The sequence below is a fragment of the Symphodus melops genome, assembly GCF_947650265.1.
Source record: "Symphodus melops genome assembly, chromosome: 12".
NCBI classification, from domain to species: Eukaryota; Metazoa; Chordata; class Actinopteri; order Labriformes; family Labridae; genus Symphodus; species Symphodus melops.
In genome coordinates this window covers 8,219,514-8,235,057 of record NC_136702.1, presented here as the reverse complement: position 1 = coordinate 8,235,057, position 15,544 = coordinate 8,219,514, and the positions used below count along the sequence as shown (strand labels likewise).

The window sequence follows — 15,544 nt, the reverse complement described above, 5'->3', positions numbered from 1 at the left end:
CTCCAGACTCCGTTTTCATTGGCCATGGCGATGAGAGAGGAGGAGGAGAAAACGACAGACTGACTCGAATTCCTCCGCGCTCCACACATTTCTTAAAATCACGGACCTCCTGCTCGCCTCCGTCCCGACAAAAATCCAGACCAGCTTCAGCTTCGGCTTCCTCCTCCTCCTCCTCCTCTTCCTTTGAGATTTTCGAGCGAAGCTGCTTTTAACAAAAATGGTAACGGCGAACATTGAAAGTAGCGTTTTATCTTCAAGTTTTCTACACCTGATGAGTAGAAACGGGCTTTTTATGTCAAACTATTTTCTGCACTCAATCTCACTTTTACTCTTTTCTTCGTCCAGATGTCGCGAAGTATCAGTGCGCTCCTTCTGCTGGCCCTGGCTGTCTGCAACGCCGAGGTAAGTTTGTGGGGTTTTTTTCTTCTTCTTTTAAAACTTAATAATTTTACCTCTTTAAAATGGCTTCATTTACTGTGCTAAACGCCTTGTAACCTTCCCACAACATGAATACATTTAGTTTACATACGGAAAAAAAACATCTGGAAAGCGCTTCTGCGGTGAAAATAAGCGTCTGTGTTTCCAAGATTCCTCAACCTAAACTATAGGCCTATAGTCTGGTAGACGATAGTATTTATCTTCTGAAGGGGAACCAATTATGCATTTATTGTTGCCACTCAACGCAATTATAGGCCCCATTATGGGGACAATAAGGCTCACAGTTTCACTTAATTGCCACTAGGACAGATTATTTCAGAAGGGACGTCTTTCCTAATCCTAAACATAATTTCATGGCGTTTTGATGTGAGGTTTTTTTTTTTTTTTTTTCTCCATTGTAGGCTTTAACGCTCCCATTATGCATATTACTGGCTCAAAAATACTTGTATTGAGATGTGACGTTTACAGCACAAGAACAAGCTGTCAGAGTAACACAAGAAGTGACACATAACAGTGAAAAAAAAAAAAGAAGTGAGGGCTTTGTGTTTGCTGGTCAAGCGCTTGATGACACCCATGATCAGTATTGTAGGATTTGGTGGTAAAACACTCCACAGCATGCATGGCAGCTGCTCTAATGGCACACATGAATACTGTGTTTGGGTGGTCAGACAGGCTGAGAGCATGTGTGTTTGCTGGTGTACTCAGGGGCTGTGAGAATGCTCACCTTATGGGTGTCACACTGCAGCTCTAAGTAGTCCAGCCTCTGAGTAAACACAGAGATAATGTGTTGTGAGATTAACTGGCCTGATGGCACTGAGAGGGGACCACCTCCATCCTCTTATCTGAACTCTCTGAAAATCAAAACAGTTTTCCTCCCCGAAAATATCACACAACTCCTTTACCGTTATCAATACGAGCCTGTTACATAAGCTGATGTAATGTAGGGTTTTATTAACTTTAAAGACTGTTATATAAAAATGTATATGCCCCTTTCATTAAACATGTTGCCATGTCTACGTAAACTTATCGCACTGACAGTGGTCTCTTGAGCTGACTTTCTCTGCCTCCTCCGCTCCGGTAGACGTGGAGTATCCCAGATGGAGGTGAGGCGTTTAGAGATCAGGCTGGTGCACGGCAGAGGCTAAAGTACGCACAGGGAGCCAGGGAGGCATTTGATTGAATCTTTCCTGCCGGACCTCACTGCAGTGATTGGTGAGAGTTTTCAAAGGAAGTTTAATAGCGAGAGATGACTGCTCTGACTGTCTTACTGTTCCATAAACCGAACAGACAGTACGATGTACAGTACAGTGTGTTGGCCAGTACCATACATAACCGATACTGATAGCTAGCTAATGTTAGCAGTGCAACTTACAAGCCAGGACACCCACATGCTGTATCTCTTTATATAATAATTGTGATTTGATGCATATCAATTTTTACCCTATACCATTATATAAGTCTCTTAACTTTGTTTTAACAAGTACTTTTTTATTTTAAGCCAACGTGTACAGAGGCTCTCAAAAAAAAAAAAAACTTACAGCAGGTGGTGGTTGTTTGTCAATCACAGCTGTTGAACACCTGGCTTTACATTGACTCTTCTGTTGACCTGAACAACATGTGCAGGCTGAGGGACTGAACAGGGGAATCGCTGTGAGCTAATTACAGGATGGATTTTCAAGCACTTGCAGGCAGCTACGCCAAATGTTGCAACACAAGATAAACCAATTGTCTGCTGCCCAATCCATCTTTATGGCTTTACACAGATGGCCATCAGTGTCTCTACTGCCACAACACTCTGAAATGTTGCCTGACCTTCCACTGCTGTCCCTACACTCACCTGCTGGCTGAAAGTGTGTCATTGTGTGCGGATTCATTGGAATCATGGTGTTTATCTCTGAGGTATGGCTTGGTGAAGACAGAGCACACAGAAGAGTCTGTTGAGTGTACCCACTAAGGTAATGGGGAAGCATTGGAGAGGCATCAATTCTGCGGAGGTAATTACCCTGATAATGTACGGCCTGTTGACTGACCGTGGGAAGGGTCTGAAGTGACATTCCGGTGCTTCTACAAGTTGGAGCGAAGCTATCGCAGGAGACGATCTGATGAGCCTCTATGTTTAGGTTAGCAGACGTGTGTTAGATTGTTTACACTGTGTTGAAAAAAGGCTAGAAACACTGATGGATAAAAAAGGCATCTTTGGGTGTCAATTGATGTGACTACTTTCTGGCACGAGTGCAGGTTATTAAAATCTGGACACCAGCTTGTGATTTATTTTAAAGGACAATGCCTGTGTGCTTCTCGAGGTGAGAAATTGCGGCATCTGAAGACAAGCAGCTCAAAGATGAAGTGCTGTAGGGTGGCCTGGGTCGGGACTTAGAGTGTGTGTGTGTGTGTGTGTGTGTGTGTGTGTTTGCAGGCTAGAAAGGAGATGTGCATCTTGTGAATAAAACGTTGAAGTCCAACACACTGGGAGCTTGATATGCAAAGGAGGTCGAGATGCAGGCATAGTGAAAGTCATGAGAGTATGCGGCCTCGGGGGAAACGCGTGCGAACCCACTTGCAAGCAAGCAAAGAGAAAGCAAGTGTTTGTGTTTTTGTGTTATCTTATTATCTCGCATCATCCGCTGTGCCTGGGTGGAATGACACCGTGGTTAATTTAGTTATCTACTCCGGATCCAGACCTTGGAAAACACAGACGTCAAGAAAGAAACCAGGCGGGCTCTTCTCCTCTCCCAGACTGTCCTGGAGCTGGGGGGCCAAATAAGTCAGTTTGAAGCAAAGAAAGAGAAGCAGTCTCTTGTTTAGGGCCAGGATAGACAGACTCTGATTGGGCCAAGCAAACCCGCTATGTTGCCATGTTGATGCTTGCTCCCTCTCATTCATTGTGAGCTAAAAATATCCGCCCAGGTGTAGGGAACATGAGCAAGAGGGGACGCTGTGTCCTCTGTCTGTTTCAGCCTGCTCTAATTACTGTAGCCAGCATCCAGTCATGGATCATGCACAGGGCCGAAGAGCTAGAGTGATGTTAAACAGAGTGGAGATGGAGCCACAGTCCTGCAATTACAGCGGATGAGACAGAGGGTGAGGTAAGTCTTGGCTGTGGAGTGAGGGGGCAGAGGGACACAAAGAAGGGGGATGTGCTGCGTTTCATGTCCCTGCAGTGTGTACTCTTCACTCTTGGCTTGGCTTAAAAGAAGTCCTCATTTAGCGTACCAGCTGTGCTGGTGTCTTATCATTACCGCTGCTCTGCACTAAAGGCTCTACACACAGAAATTAACACGCACACACAAATGACAAAGAGCATTATGCAAGTGTGCCTCAAGGGTTTAACTTACTCATGCATACTAAAAGTGCAGCATGAGTAAAGGTGAAAAGGTCTAAATCTGAATTTCAGCAATGCCTCTTGAATGGAGGTTATAATTCAGGTTGTGATGATACATAAATATCATTTCATTCATATTAAAACAAATTGAATCCACATTATTATCATCTACGAGTCCATGATTAATAGATCTGGCTGACAGATCAACTTGTATTTTTTCTTCTGATTAAAAGTATAGATTATTTTTCATTTAAGTCTAGTTGTATTAAATGGGCCAATAGTATTATCATATATTGATTTTAGGCTCTTATCTGAGTGAAGTGGTGATATTATTTTAAGGCGGGGTTGTTGTTTTTTTCCCCAGATACACTTTTTAAGATTTTAGTTAAAGTTGTCTTGAGTTCCTGACAGAAATTAATAACTTGTTTGTTGTAAACTCCAACCAGTGTCTGCCACGAGGTACCAATTTGATTAACCAATTGCACCTCCATCATGAACTCTTGCTCCTTGGAAAGCTCACAGCAATGTCATGATTATCACGTCAAAAATCTGTTTTGAATTCAAAGGATGTTCTGTTCCACTTCAGTTCAGAATTGCCGAGATACTTTTTTGGATAAGTCATCAGGCAAAAACCTCACACACAACTCATTAACATCCTCCAGAGATCAGCTCGCATCCAGCCGCCTGTTTAGAGGACGCACCCTGAGGTCAGGCCCTGCATCTGTAATGCAGTTTGCTTGGCAGTAAGGAGGTCACTGTGGGATGAGTGATTAACTGGCTGCCATTGTTCTTGCCAGTTGTCGTTGTTAAAATTCCTCCACCTTGAACCAAAAACGTCTTGACAACTGCTGAAGAGTAAAAGTGGCTCATTTGCACAGTTTTACCTTCAAGTGGTTTGTACAACAGATCTAACTTGCGATGTGTGTGATAAGGCTACAGATCACATCCAAAAAAGACCTTGGCTACATTCAATATTCTTGGTCAGTGTGAGTTATTCTGTAGTGTTGGACACAATTCAATTTTCTTGCCTAAAGCTGAAAATCTCAAATATTTCCTTGTTTCAGCTTGCCATTTTTTTTTTTTACTTTTTTACGTTTTAAGTACACGTCTTGCATAGAAAACATTGCAAGGCGAACACAAGTACTCATGGACTGTTGGCAATTAAATACATCTCATGTGACAGCACAGCCTGCTTCTGATGAACTTTTTTTTTAATACATGGACACTCCAGGTCAGCGTTTTTTTTTTATATAAAAGAGCTGAGCAGAGGTCCAGACTCACCCTGGGAAAAAACATGTCAAACCTAGATCCTCCAGGTAACATACATCTGAAGACCTCATCGAGGTCAACAAGCTTTCCCCTCAAAACTGTTGAACTCTATTCCACGTCATTACTAAAGTTTAAAACACTCACACAAAAATCTATTCTCAACTGTCAGCAATGTCTCTTTTTCAGAGAATTTAACCACATACCTCATTATTTATTTAGGGACCAGGGCTGATACAGAGTCTTTAAAGATGAGCTTATTTTGCTATCTATTCTAATGTTGCTTTTGTGTTTTTGAAAGAAAATATATTGAGCTGTAAATACAAGGCTGGCCCCAATAAAAATTGATGATATGGCAGTATGGTAAACAGCTATGCAAAAAGGGATATTCATTATTAAAAGACCTGGTGTTTTTTTTCTCAACTACATTGGTTCATAAAACCTGAAAAACAGTATATAAAAAAGTTGTATTTTACAATCAGCAAACAACCACTTCTTTATATTTATTGTTGTTTTGCTTTAGAACTATTCTTTCATTTCAGATCTAAGTGAATTTAATCCTGTCATATTTCCAGATCTTATTTATTCATCAAAGTTGACCCAAGTTAGGGCGACGTCTAAAGGTTTGTCATAAACTGTAAGATAAACAATATAGTTGTGCCTCTTTGTAGGTTTCGAGGCCGGCTATATTAAATGCAGGGACCGCTGTCCCACTGACTGTCTGGTATAAGAAAAGTGTCAGTCTCAGAACAAGACTTGAAATGGCTGCATACACTAAACACCTCCTACAGAATGAAAACGGGGCTTTTCCTTCTACAAACACGTCCTAGCCGTTTGCCCCGATACTGGCCTCTAAGACAGAGCATAGAGGAGGGCATGCGAGATGTACTCATTCCCCTGGACTTAGCCTAACATGGGCCCTCCCTCTTGTTCTCCCTTTCCACATTCTCTCCTGGCGATGGAAAAATGCCCAGAATATTGCAGAGGAGGGAGCGAGGGGAGAGAAAAGTGGCAAAGTGGACGTAGAGAAAAAGAGAGCGAAAGGATTTAGCAAAATTTTGTCAGCAGAGAATGAAAGACAGACGTGTGGACGAGAGGATTTTTATGGATAAAGGATTGTGGGTCAGGTGGTGGGGACTGGGGACACTTTAGTCACAGCAACGTGTCCACAGAGGGGAGGGGACGCCTAGGGTGTTGCTGTGTTTGTAACATTTTATGTCCTCTGGTGACATTTTAACTGCGAGCAGATGTGACTCTGCCCAGACCATGATGTATTTCCTCCCTTTCTTTACACTCTCTTACTTTCTCTTTGTTTTTTCCTCTTGTTTTTTCCTCTCCCTTCCTTTCCTTTCCGTCAAACTTATTTTTCTATGTTTTATCCTCTTCTGAATTTCCTCAGTGTTTAGTTTTTATCTCAGCTCTTAAAAACCAACACAGCTTGTGGATGTAAAAGAAGAGGCAGCAGACGAGGGTGACATCATCCGGTCCGTTGGTACATTCCTTTCGCGCTGAATAAGAAGCAGGGATTGAAAAAGCAGCATAAACTGGTTGAGTGCTAGGGTCCCTTTGTTTCTCCAAGTTAAAACTTAAACATGTCCACCCCCCCCACACCCCCCAGGAGATTGTTTGAGACCACCCATCCACCCATAGAGGCCGTTCAAAGAGCTCATATCTTTAGCACTGGCTCAAATTAGTCTTACTTTGGCCTCATTATTCCAAGGACACATCCTGCCGACTCAACTATCAGCTCATTCGCGCAGAAATCCATGAAAAACTTAGCAGGCATCTCAATAGGAAGCATGTCAATAGATGGTGTCATTCTGAGGTTGAATATGTGTTTCACAGGCTTTTTGCCTGTCTGATCTCAAGAGGCTGTCAGGCTAAGAAGAAATGAGTCTGAACCTGATTTGATGAGTATGCACATTGAGTTGAACAGATTCTGAAAGCAGGAAAATGTGTAAATTATTGAGGGCAAATGCTACAGCTTTCTGTAATGATTCATAAAAGAAAGTCTGTTATGTTCCTCCCATGTGAACAGTTCCTTAAAGACGGAAACTAGTTCATCGTTTGCGTAGAGTCGAATAAGAGTGTTTCTTGTTCGTCTTTGGCTGTGCTCCACTTCTTCACGTCTCGCAAGGCCTGCTCAGAGCACGAGAGCAGCGAGAAGGAGATCTTTATGACTGAGGAGACAAGCTGTTCAGTTGGAGCCTTCTTCGGCGTCTCTTTTTTTCCGCGGCTGGCATGAGCTTACAACTCGAGAAACTTGGTGTTGGACAATCCAGAGCTGGAGAGACAACACAGGAAAGGGAAGCGGGAAGAGATGGAGAGGGGGAGAGCATGGGGCACCTCTCTGACCTAGATACAGACGAGATTTTGGCTCAAGGCGAACTTTGTCGGACCCCAGCTGAGGCACAACATAGCTCAGGAATGCACCCACCCCAACTCCTTAATTCCTTCACTTCTTTTCCTCACTTCATTATTCCATCACTATTTAATCTGAAACATGCTAGTAAATCACTGGAACACATTTTAGGGTTGATGCCTTTCTTGCTATACATGCAGTTGTCAGTTTAATACTGTGAGTTGCAATGGTGAAGTAAAAATTGAACTTAAAAACACGTCCATGTAGCCTGAGAACAAGAACAAAAGCTTTTGGCTTCAGTAAAGTGAAGTTAAACACATTTACTTACTCCAAAAATCAGAATGCAGTATGTTTTGTCCTACTTTGGACAAACTGAAGAACACTTTTAAGAGTTTTTTGAGGACTGCCTCCTAAACATTGATGTATCAATTAATCATTCATGGAGACTCTTAATCAGCTCACATGAATTAGCTCTCATGAATCAGAAATATCTGATTTCTTTTTAGCTGTGAAATAGTACCTTTTTCTGAGGTTTTAACTGTAGCTCAAGTATCCACAGAGGTCTATCTCACTCCAAAACAAACTAACCTGGTAATTGGTATAACCTGGTAAATAAAGTAGTTGAACATTAAAAAAAAACAAAAAAAAAACTCTTTATCGGGCAAGTGACTATTTTTGGTAATTTCCGTACACATTACATATGGCCACCCTTCTGCACCTCAGTAAGGTGGAGAAGCCTGTGATTCTAACTTAGCCAATCAGAAGAGATCACCCTATGTCACTGATCGTGCTATTGTGGCATTTGAACCAAATATGGTAACTTGACACAAGAATAAATAACTCTCTTATGAAACAACCAATTTTCAAATTCAAGATTCTGAGCTGTGCACATCCCTGAAATCATTCAATATGATCAGTGTATGTCACTTAATTGCAAACCCAGCTTCATTTGAACTATACGTACATGAGAGTGATGAGAACGAGTGCAACCCCAAAATGTCAAACATATGAAATAAAATATTCAGTAGAACAATTCTGCTGAAATTGGAAGTTTTTCTGATTTAATAATTCCAGTAAAAATCATCTGAGTGAGGAGACAGCCTGATGCCTGGAGGACACAGTCGGGAGCCTGAAAGCCGGCCTTGACTTTACAGCCTCATCTGTTCGTGTCAGCGTCATTGTTATAACGCTATAATGAGTTATGAAATATAATTTCTTTGATGAATAATTGTGAGTTCGGTAGGTTTAAGTTTTTCCAGTTATTCTTTTTTTTCTTTTTCTCATTTTGTTTTCCTTATATACAGTCAGTAATGTGGAATTGAAATAACTGATGCATGGAGATTGTTTGTCTTGTTGTTGTTTTTTTGTTTAGGAGAAAGCCTCTTGAGAGGCAAACACACTGACAACGCATATCAGAGTGTCCGAAATTGATTTAAACACCATTCCTTGTCCATCCTCTTGCACCCGTCTGGGACTTATTATTTTTAATAATTCAAGTTTCCATATAGCGTAATATTTAAGTTTTAGAAAACACTCGTCAGAGTTATTGTACCTCAGCGTCAGGTTTGTCTCTCTAAGGATTATCACTATACCACAACTTTAAACTTTGATAAGCTACAACTGCACAAATACATCAGCAACTTTAAGCTCACCTTAAGCCCTCTGTAATGTGTTACAACTGTATATTTCGAGACTATGACCTCAAAGAAGAGCATAGCTATGAATCAACATCTCAGTGACACAGTAAAAGAACAGCTCAATTTTAAAGGATTCAATGCTCGCTTGTTTTATTGGATTGTATACAATTAAACTGTGGGCCCAATAAACCCATTAAGCTGATTTGAATGGATCCTGATCACTACAGAAAGACGTAGCATTGCATATTTCATTCACAGGAATAAACTTGGTATTTAAGACTTTTATTTTTTTAATACCTCTGCACTGTTTATCACTGTAGGCGTATTCGTGGAAGGGGGTTTCTAATCAGTAAGTCAATGTTGTTTATGCTAATGAGGGGCAGGGTGCATTGTGGGTATGGATTCATGGTGGTCGTGAAATGACACCCAGAGGAGAGATGCATTGATTGGCCTGCTAGATCAACGGGGCATCACAGATAGACACGCACACAAACACAAATGCATGTGCACAAAGCTGGAATACATGCAGTTAAAGGTGGATATGCTCCATTAGTCATATTGCTGCGTGTATGGAGAGAAAAGGAGAGAGATGCAGATGGATTTCTAATGGGAATTTAATGCGTTAGTGTGTTCAGATTTAGCAGTGCTGCTGGTTCGCTCTATGCGTATTGTCATTGTTGGAAAATGAGAGAGGCTTTTCAATTTTTTTCTCAACTTGAGCGTGACAGCATTGGCCTTTAATTCAAGTTAGCCACAGCATGGAGTCGTTCAGCATGTGGCAGGGGAGGCCATCTACCATCTACCTGTTTCTTAATCGTCAGATTCTCTGCACAGTGTCTTTCTTTCTTTCTTTCTTTCCTTCACTCACTTTTTTTTATCTCCCATTACTTTTGTCTAGCTCTGCTAAGCTCGTCTCGGCTCACCGGCACGTCTTCCGCTGCCGTAAAAGGCCATTGCACTGGGAATAAGACAAGGCAGAGAAATTAAGTCACAAGATTGGAAGACGAAAGCATACACAGAGGGTTTTGAGAAATATGCCTTTAATCGCTCCATCTTTTTCACATAATTTGAACTCTTGACTAAATAGATTGAAGTACGAATTGGGAAAAAAGACGGTAGGAGTTGAGGAAAATGGGCTGTGAAATGTGCATAAATACAGTCAGTTTTTTGTGCTGCAGGCACATATCTGTACAACGGGCCCTGCTTAATCTGTAATGATTACCTCGTCACTTGTTACAGCTCCAGCTACTGTGAAGGGTTTAGAATGGGAAAAATGAAAATAAGGATTTGTTTGTTGCTCTGAAAAATTGATGTGATTGAAGTAGGACACCCACTGTGGATGTGTTTGAGATTGTGCATTTGTTTACAATGTCTGCTGTGACTAGTGATTCAGCTAATAGCTGTGTTTACATCAGTCAAGTATCCATTACATACTGAGGTGTTGGGAGAAACCCCATTGTGCTCAAGCATCTATTTGAACTTGGTTTGTGAAACAGGGACAACTCTCCCTCTTGAGAAAAATGAATATGTTATTTTTGTGATGTTTAAACACCTTTTTAAAGATTTGTAATCTCTTTAAGCCTCGTTTCCAGGAGTGCTGTCAACTTCAGCTGCCCACTATTGAGTTAATATGACGGTTACCCAGCAGCTAGTTAGCTTTGCATGATAACTAAGAACAGGTAGTCTGGCACTGCCCAAAGAAAACATAGCTTGTCTATAAACACCTCTAAAAACTCTTACATTTCATTTCTTTGACTTTAATGTATAGTCACCATGGCAACCAGCAGAAGCTCCAGAAAATTGCTGCTAACACCGATATATGTTGTTTGCAAGCAAATTAAATGTAATAAGCTAGCTTTAGAGATGTTAGTACACTTTTTACCACCCATTTTTTTTAACCATTCAATTGTTGCCTTTGAGCTAAGCTAACTGAAATGAAAACTAAAATGTTTTGTTTGCAACTAGCAAACTCAAGCTGGTAGGTAATAATTAATAGATAGTATTGCTCATAAATTATATTTGACAATTGTCAATTTGACACTAGCATGCATGTAACTGTACTCAGTAGTGCGCATGCAGGCATGATTCAGGACCACAAAAGGCAGTTTCCTTTCCCAGCTCCATTGTTTTCAGTCCGTGTCAATCATAAAATCTGCACCACATGCTCTGCTGTGATCCTATTATGGGTCTTGGCTCAATTTGCCTCTTTTGATTGACACCTCTGTGATCTTGTCACTACAGGAGCCTGTACATGTTCTCACCATGGCAACAATCCACTTGAATCAGCTGGTGCCAGTTTAAAAAAAAAAAAAAAAGCCTGGTGCCTGTGTATTCATTAGCTAAATGTCAGGGATCCTCTGCTGGTTGTACTTGCAGAGAGACAGCCAGAGCGAGCTCTACGTTTAGACCAGATTCATCTGAGGAGCACATCCATTATTCATGCTCTCATCGGAGGTTTCTACAGGTTTCAACAGGCTTCTAGCACATCTGTGTCTAACAAACTGAATTGTCAAAGCCACGGGGATAGCTTTGAAGATTTTTCCATGACCTCAACTTTGGAGTGCAAGCGTGTGTGCAAGTGTGTGTGCTTGAGTGTGAGTGTGTTAAAATCATGCATAGAAATGAACCTACAATCCATCTGCTCTTACCGCTTTGGGGTTAAATCTGCTATGTTTCTTCACTTGCATGTGACTGCCCCCACCCTGCGTCCATCTCGTTATATTCTGTCATAAGTGAGCTAATGAGAGTTCGGTCACAAGTAACTGCCCTTATTTTAACCTACATACCAAAAATCTGGACTCAGAAACATACTCGGCCAGCTTTAGAGCCAGCTCACGTGCAGTCACACTCAGACAAGGCCAACTTTGTGTCTCGCTCTTACAGGAAACAGCAGCTTAAAGAGAGAGGAGGAGGAGGGGAAAAGATTTCACAGAGCATGGGAATGGGCCCAAAGGAAAACACAGCCCAGACTCCAGATGTGGAAACACCCTACACACACACACACACACACACACACATATATATACAAAAACACACAGATAGTGAAAGGAGAAGGTAATAAGGGTCATAAAGCTGCTCTTGGAGTTCTGCTTGGCGTCTCGTGATTGGTCGGTTTGTTGCTCCAGTGAACTCGTTTTTTTGGAAAGTCGACTGACAATCTTCTACGATAAACAAACAATGAAGAAACACTGAGGCGAGACGTTGTCACAAGAGTAATTGGACTGAACTAGAGGACAAGTTCAACACAAACACTTGAAACAAAAGAAGGATTTTTGAGATGACTGTCCCATCTGGATGTTTTTCATTCTGTCCTTTCAAGCGTTCACATGCAAAGATAATTCTGTCGTTTGAATCACAGAGGGTTTTCACCAGCAGTATTTCCCTTGTTTTCCTCTCTGTAGACAGAAGCTCCACAATTTCAATTATTCTTCTAAGTGGAGTATAGTCAGCTGTCACTACTTGAACAAAGTCTGGCATCGTTGACATGGCAACTACAAAAAAAACACAAGTGGGGCTCAACAGACTTCAATCGAAATGTAGAAGCTAAAAACATGAACTGAGTGCCGAGAAACAGAAACTGACCTATTTAACATCTCTGTCTTGATCCGGTGCTGAATCAGAGTACACAATTTCAATTGAATCCTGTCTATTAAAAAAAGAAAGTGCAGCTATACTTTACAGGGAATATCTGAGTCATTCTTCTTCATCTTCACACAAGGACAAAAATGTGCTCAACTTGATACGAGTCTGAGTCATGAGCACAAATTAAAACCATTCCAAATTACTATGTTGAAGAAGTGGCGCCATCTAAAGGAGCAGTGCAGTCAAACTTTGCAAGACGGCTCAGAATTGAAATGCAGGTCTAAGTAAACAAACACTATGTTGAAGAAGCAGTTTAGCCATACTTTCAGTCAGATAATGTGGGTTTTTTAAACCCAATTTTTGACCCAATTTGGTCATATTTGTATAAGTTTGTTAGAGGAGCAGAAAAGAAAATGTATGTCCCAAAAAAATGGTGAAAATGTAACAAGACAATGATGTTTCAAAGTTTAGGCGTAATAGTCTCCACTCAATGTCTTTCACATCTGTTCAGTATTCCTTTGTAAAATATATTGCTGGCTTACTAAATTAAAAACGAAGTCTTAAATCCAGTTATTTAGCATGCAACAAAGACCTTGTAGTCTCAGCAGGCCTTGGACGGAGAATACTGTTTTATTAAAAAGTTACGAAAGTTGTGGTTTTGATCCCAACACATGTCGATAGCATATCACAGGATGTTTAATACCCTCGCAGTGCTTTCTAATGGATGTGTTCTTAAGACAACAGCGCCGCCATGTGTGTGAAACATTTCTTAACTGTCAACTATGTGTTTCTTTTTTTTTTTCAGGAGATGCAGAGCAAGAGCAAAGTGTGTGCCAATGTGTTTTGTGGGGCTGGCAGAGAGTGTGCTGTAAACGAGAAGGGGGAGCCCAGTTGTCTGTGTATAGAGGTGAGTGTGGAGTCACTACCGTCTGTAGTATCCCACTAGTTTTCATTGATTATAATTCTCTCTTCTTCTTTCCAGAGCTGTAAGCCCCACAAGAGATCTGTGTGTGGCAGCAATGGGAAGACGTACAGAAACCACTGTGAGCTCCACAGGGACGCTTGTCTGACCGGCCTGAAGATCCAGGTGGCTCACGATGGACACTGCCAGGGTACGAGTGGTAGCAACCTCTGAACACAGCACAACGTGACAAACACCAGAAAAAACACAATAACCTGGAGAAATTGTTTGTTAATTAAAAAAATTAAAAATTAAAAAATATATATTAATGCAATATGAGACAAAGTACTGATGTGGCACAGAAAACTCTGGCGTGATGTGACTTCATTAATGTAACTGGTACTTAACACAAACAGGAAACTGGAGTCTAAGTTGGAGGGAGTTAGTCTGAGTTGGGGGGAAATGTAAGTGGAAGTGTAGGTGTGAAACTCATGCACACGCAATAGAAAAGTTGTGCTCGTTGTTGGTTGAAAATACACATATTCAACTACACTTATTAAATATGAAATTCTCACGAAACCAGAGGTTAAAAAAAATGACACACCAGTATTGGTTTTAGTGAACAGGCAGAAAGATGATAAATGGTGCGAGTGCTGATAACGGTGTGTGTAGTAAATTAAAGCACTGTTTAATGTTTAATCTCTGGACTTGCCCATATACATATAACTGATATTTGAGGTCAACGGGTTGATAGTCTACCATACAAGGCCATCCACGTGTCACTGCATAAAAACAGTGTGCTACACTGACACTCCTAGCCTAGACTTTATCCACGAATGGATCTAATAGTTTGGTCTTATCTGGAGTCACCCTTCCATTTCTCACTTTAGGAGATGTCACACTGTCTCTTTGTTGGGCTGAACATTGATCAGAGAAATACAGTTATTTCACAATATCACTTTTACAGACCTTTGGCCAAGGGCTCAATATCAGCAAAGTTTATCTCTGTGGTTCTGAATAAAGTCAACCCTGTTTCATATATATTATTTCACCTCAAATGTTGTAGAATTTGTCTCCTTTTTTAAAGTATTTCTCTCTTTTCTTTCATCACCACCAGAGAAGAAAACAGAACAGGTTGCCGCCAGCCCAGGTGAGTTTGTGTGCACTTGCATTAGTATATTTATTTGGATTTTAAGGACTTGTTTGTTCAAAAACACAAGTGAGATTAAAAAAAAAAAAATCTTGAAAATGTTGTTTTGGTATTCAGATCAAGATTTAAAAATGGATCAAGGTTCTGTCTGCTCTGCTTTTATTACTTTGCCATTATCTTCAGCCTAGTCAAAAGGAGATAATTAACTTTTGAACACGAAAGATGAAAGATATCATCAGGTGTACTGTTTATTTAAAAAAAAAGATGACTGATGGAAATGTTCTGGTCCCTGCAGTTGTTTGCTATGCTGCTGATCGCAACGAGCTGAGGGGTCGTGTGATCCAGTGGCTGCAGACTGAGGTCGTCCCGGACGGCTGGTTTGTCAAGGGATCCAACTTCTCTGACATCCTGCTCAAATACTTCAAGGTGGGAAGACAGAAAAAAGAAAGAAAGAATGGACAGTGGTCTCTAAAAATATGTAGAAATGTTCCTTTACTATTCTTGATTCAGAACACCCCTGTTCATTCATTCATGTGGGCCTCCTCTGACCATTCTGGTGCTTAAAGACAGCTCAGATTGTGTCTCATTATTCATGTGACAGACTTTTTAAAGGCGTCAGTTGATGGCTGTAATTCAGTTTAATGAGGGTCTCTGCAGAGGAGGACCCCTGCCACGCTGACATGAATGAGATTATAGCAGAAGACAAAGTGGTTTTTTGAACAGTTGTTTTAAAACGCAGGATATATGTGTCTGGTCTTTCTCATCATATTCTGCACATTTAAAGGGCTGACTCTTAAGCAGCTACATTTCTTGCACAAACACATTTATTCAGGTCTCATTAAATGTCTTTAATTATGTGAATGGTCTTTTGCTCTATCCATCAATA

The 15,544-nt window shown here is 40.9% G+C and overlaps 1 protein-coding gene and 1 long non-coding RNA gene across 2 annotated transcripts in view; one reads left to right on the top strand and one right to left on the bottom strand.

The window, feature by feature from the left end:
* Positions 1–27: 27 nt before the first annotated feature.
* Positions 28–15,544, top strand: part of LOC306832298 (follistatin-related protein 1-like) — a 22,087-nt gene continuing 6,570 nt past the window's right edge. Inside the window, exons 1-6 of the mRNA XM_079356863.1 lie at positions 28–220; positions 346–402; positions 13,413–13,514; positions 13,590–13,719; positions 14,626–14,658; positions 14,954–15,084. Of these exons, the coding sequence (XP_079212989.1) occupies positions 218–220; positions 346–402; positions 13,413–13,514; positions 13,590–13,719; positions 14,626–14,658; positions 14,954–15,084 (456 nt within the window). The 5' untranslated portion in view covers positions 28–217. The remainder of the gene's footprint in view (positions 221–345; positions 403–13,412; positions 13,515–13,589; positions 13,720–14,625; positions 14,659–14,953; positions 15,085–15,544) is intronic.
* Positions 14,894–15,544, bottom strand: part of LOC306832299 — an 8,927-nt gene continuing 8,276 nt past the window's right edge. Inside the window, exon 2 of the long non-coding RNA XR_013780208.1 lies at positions 14,894–15,077. This is a non-coding gene — a long non-coding RNA (uncharacterized lncRNA). The remainder of the gene's footprint in view (positions 15,078–15,544) is intronic.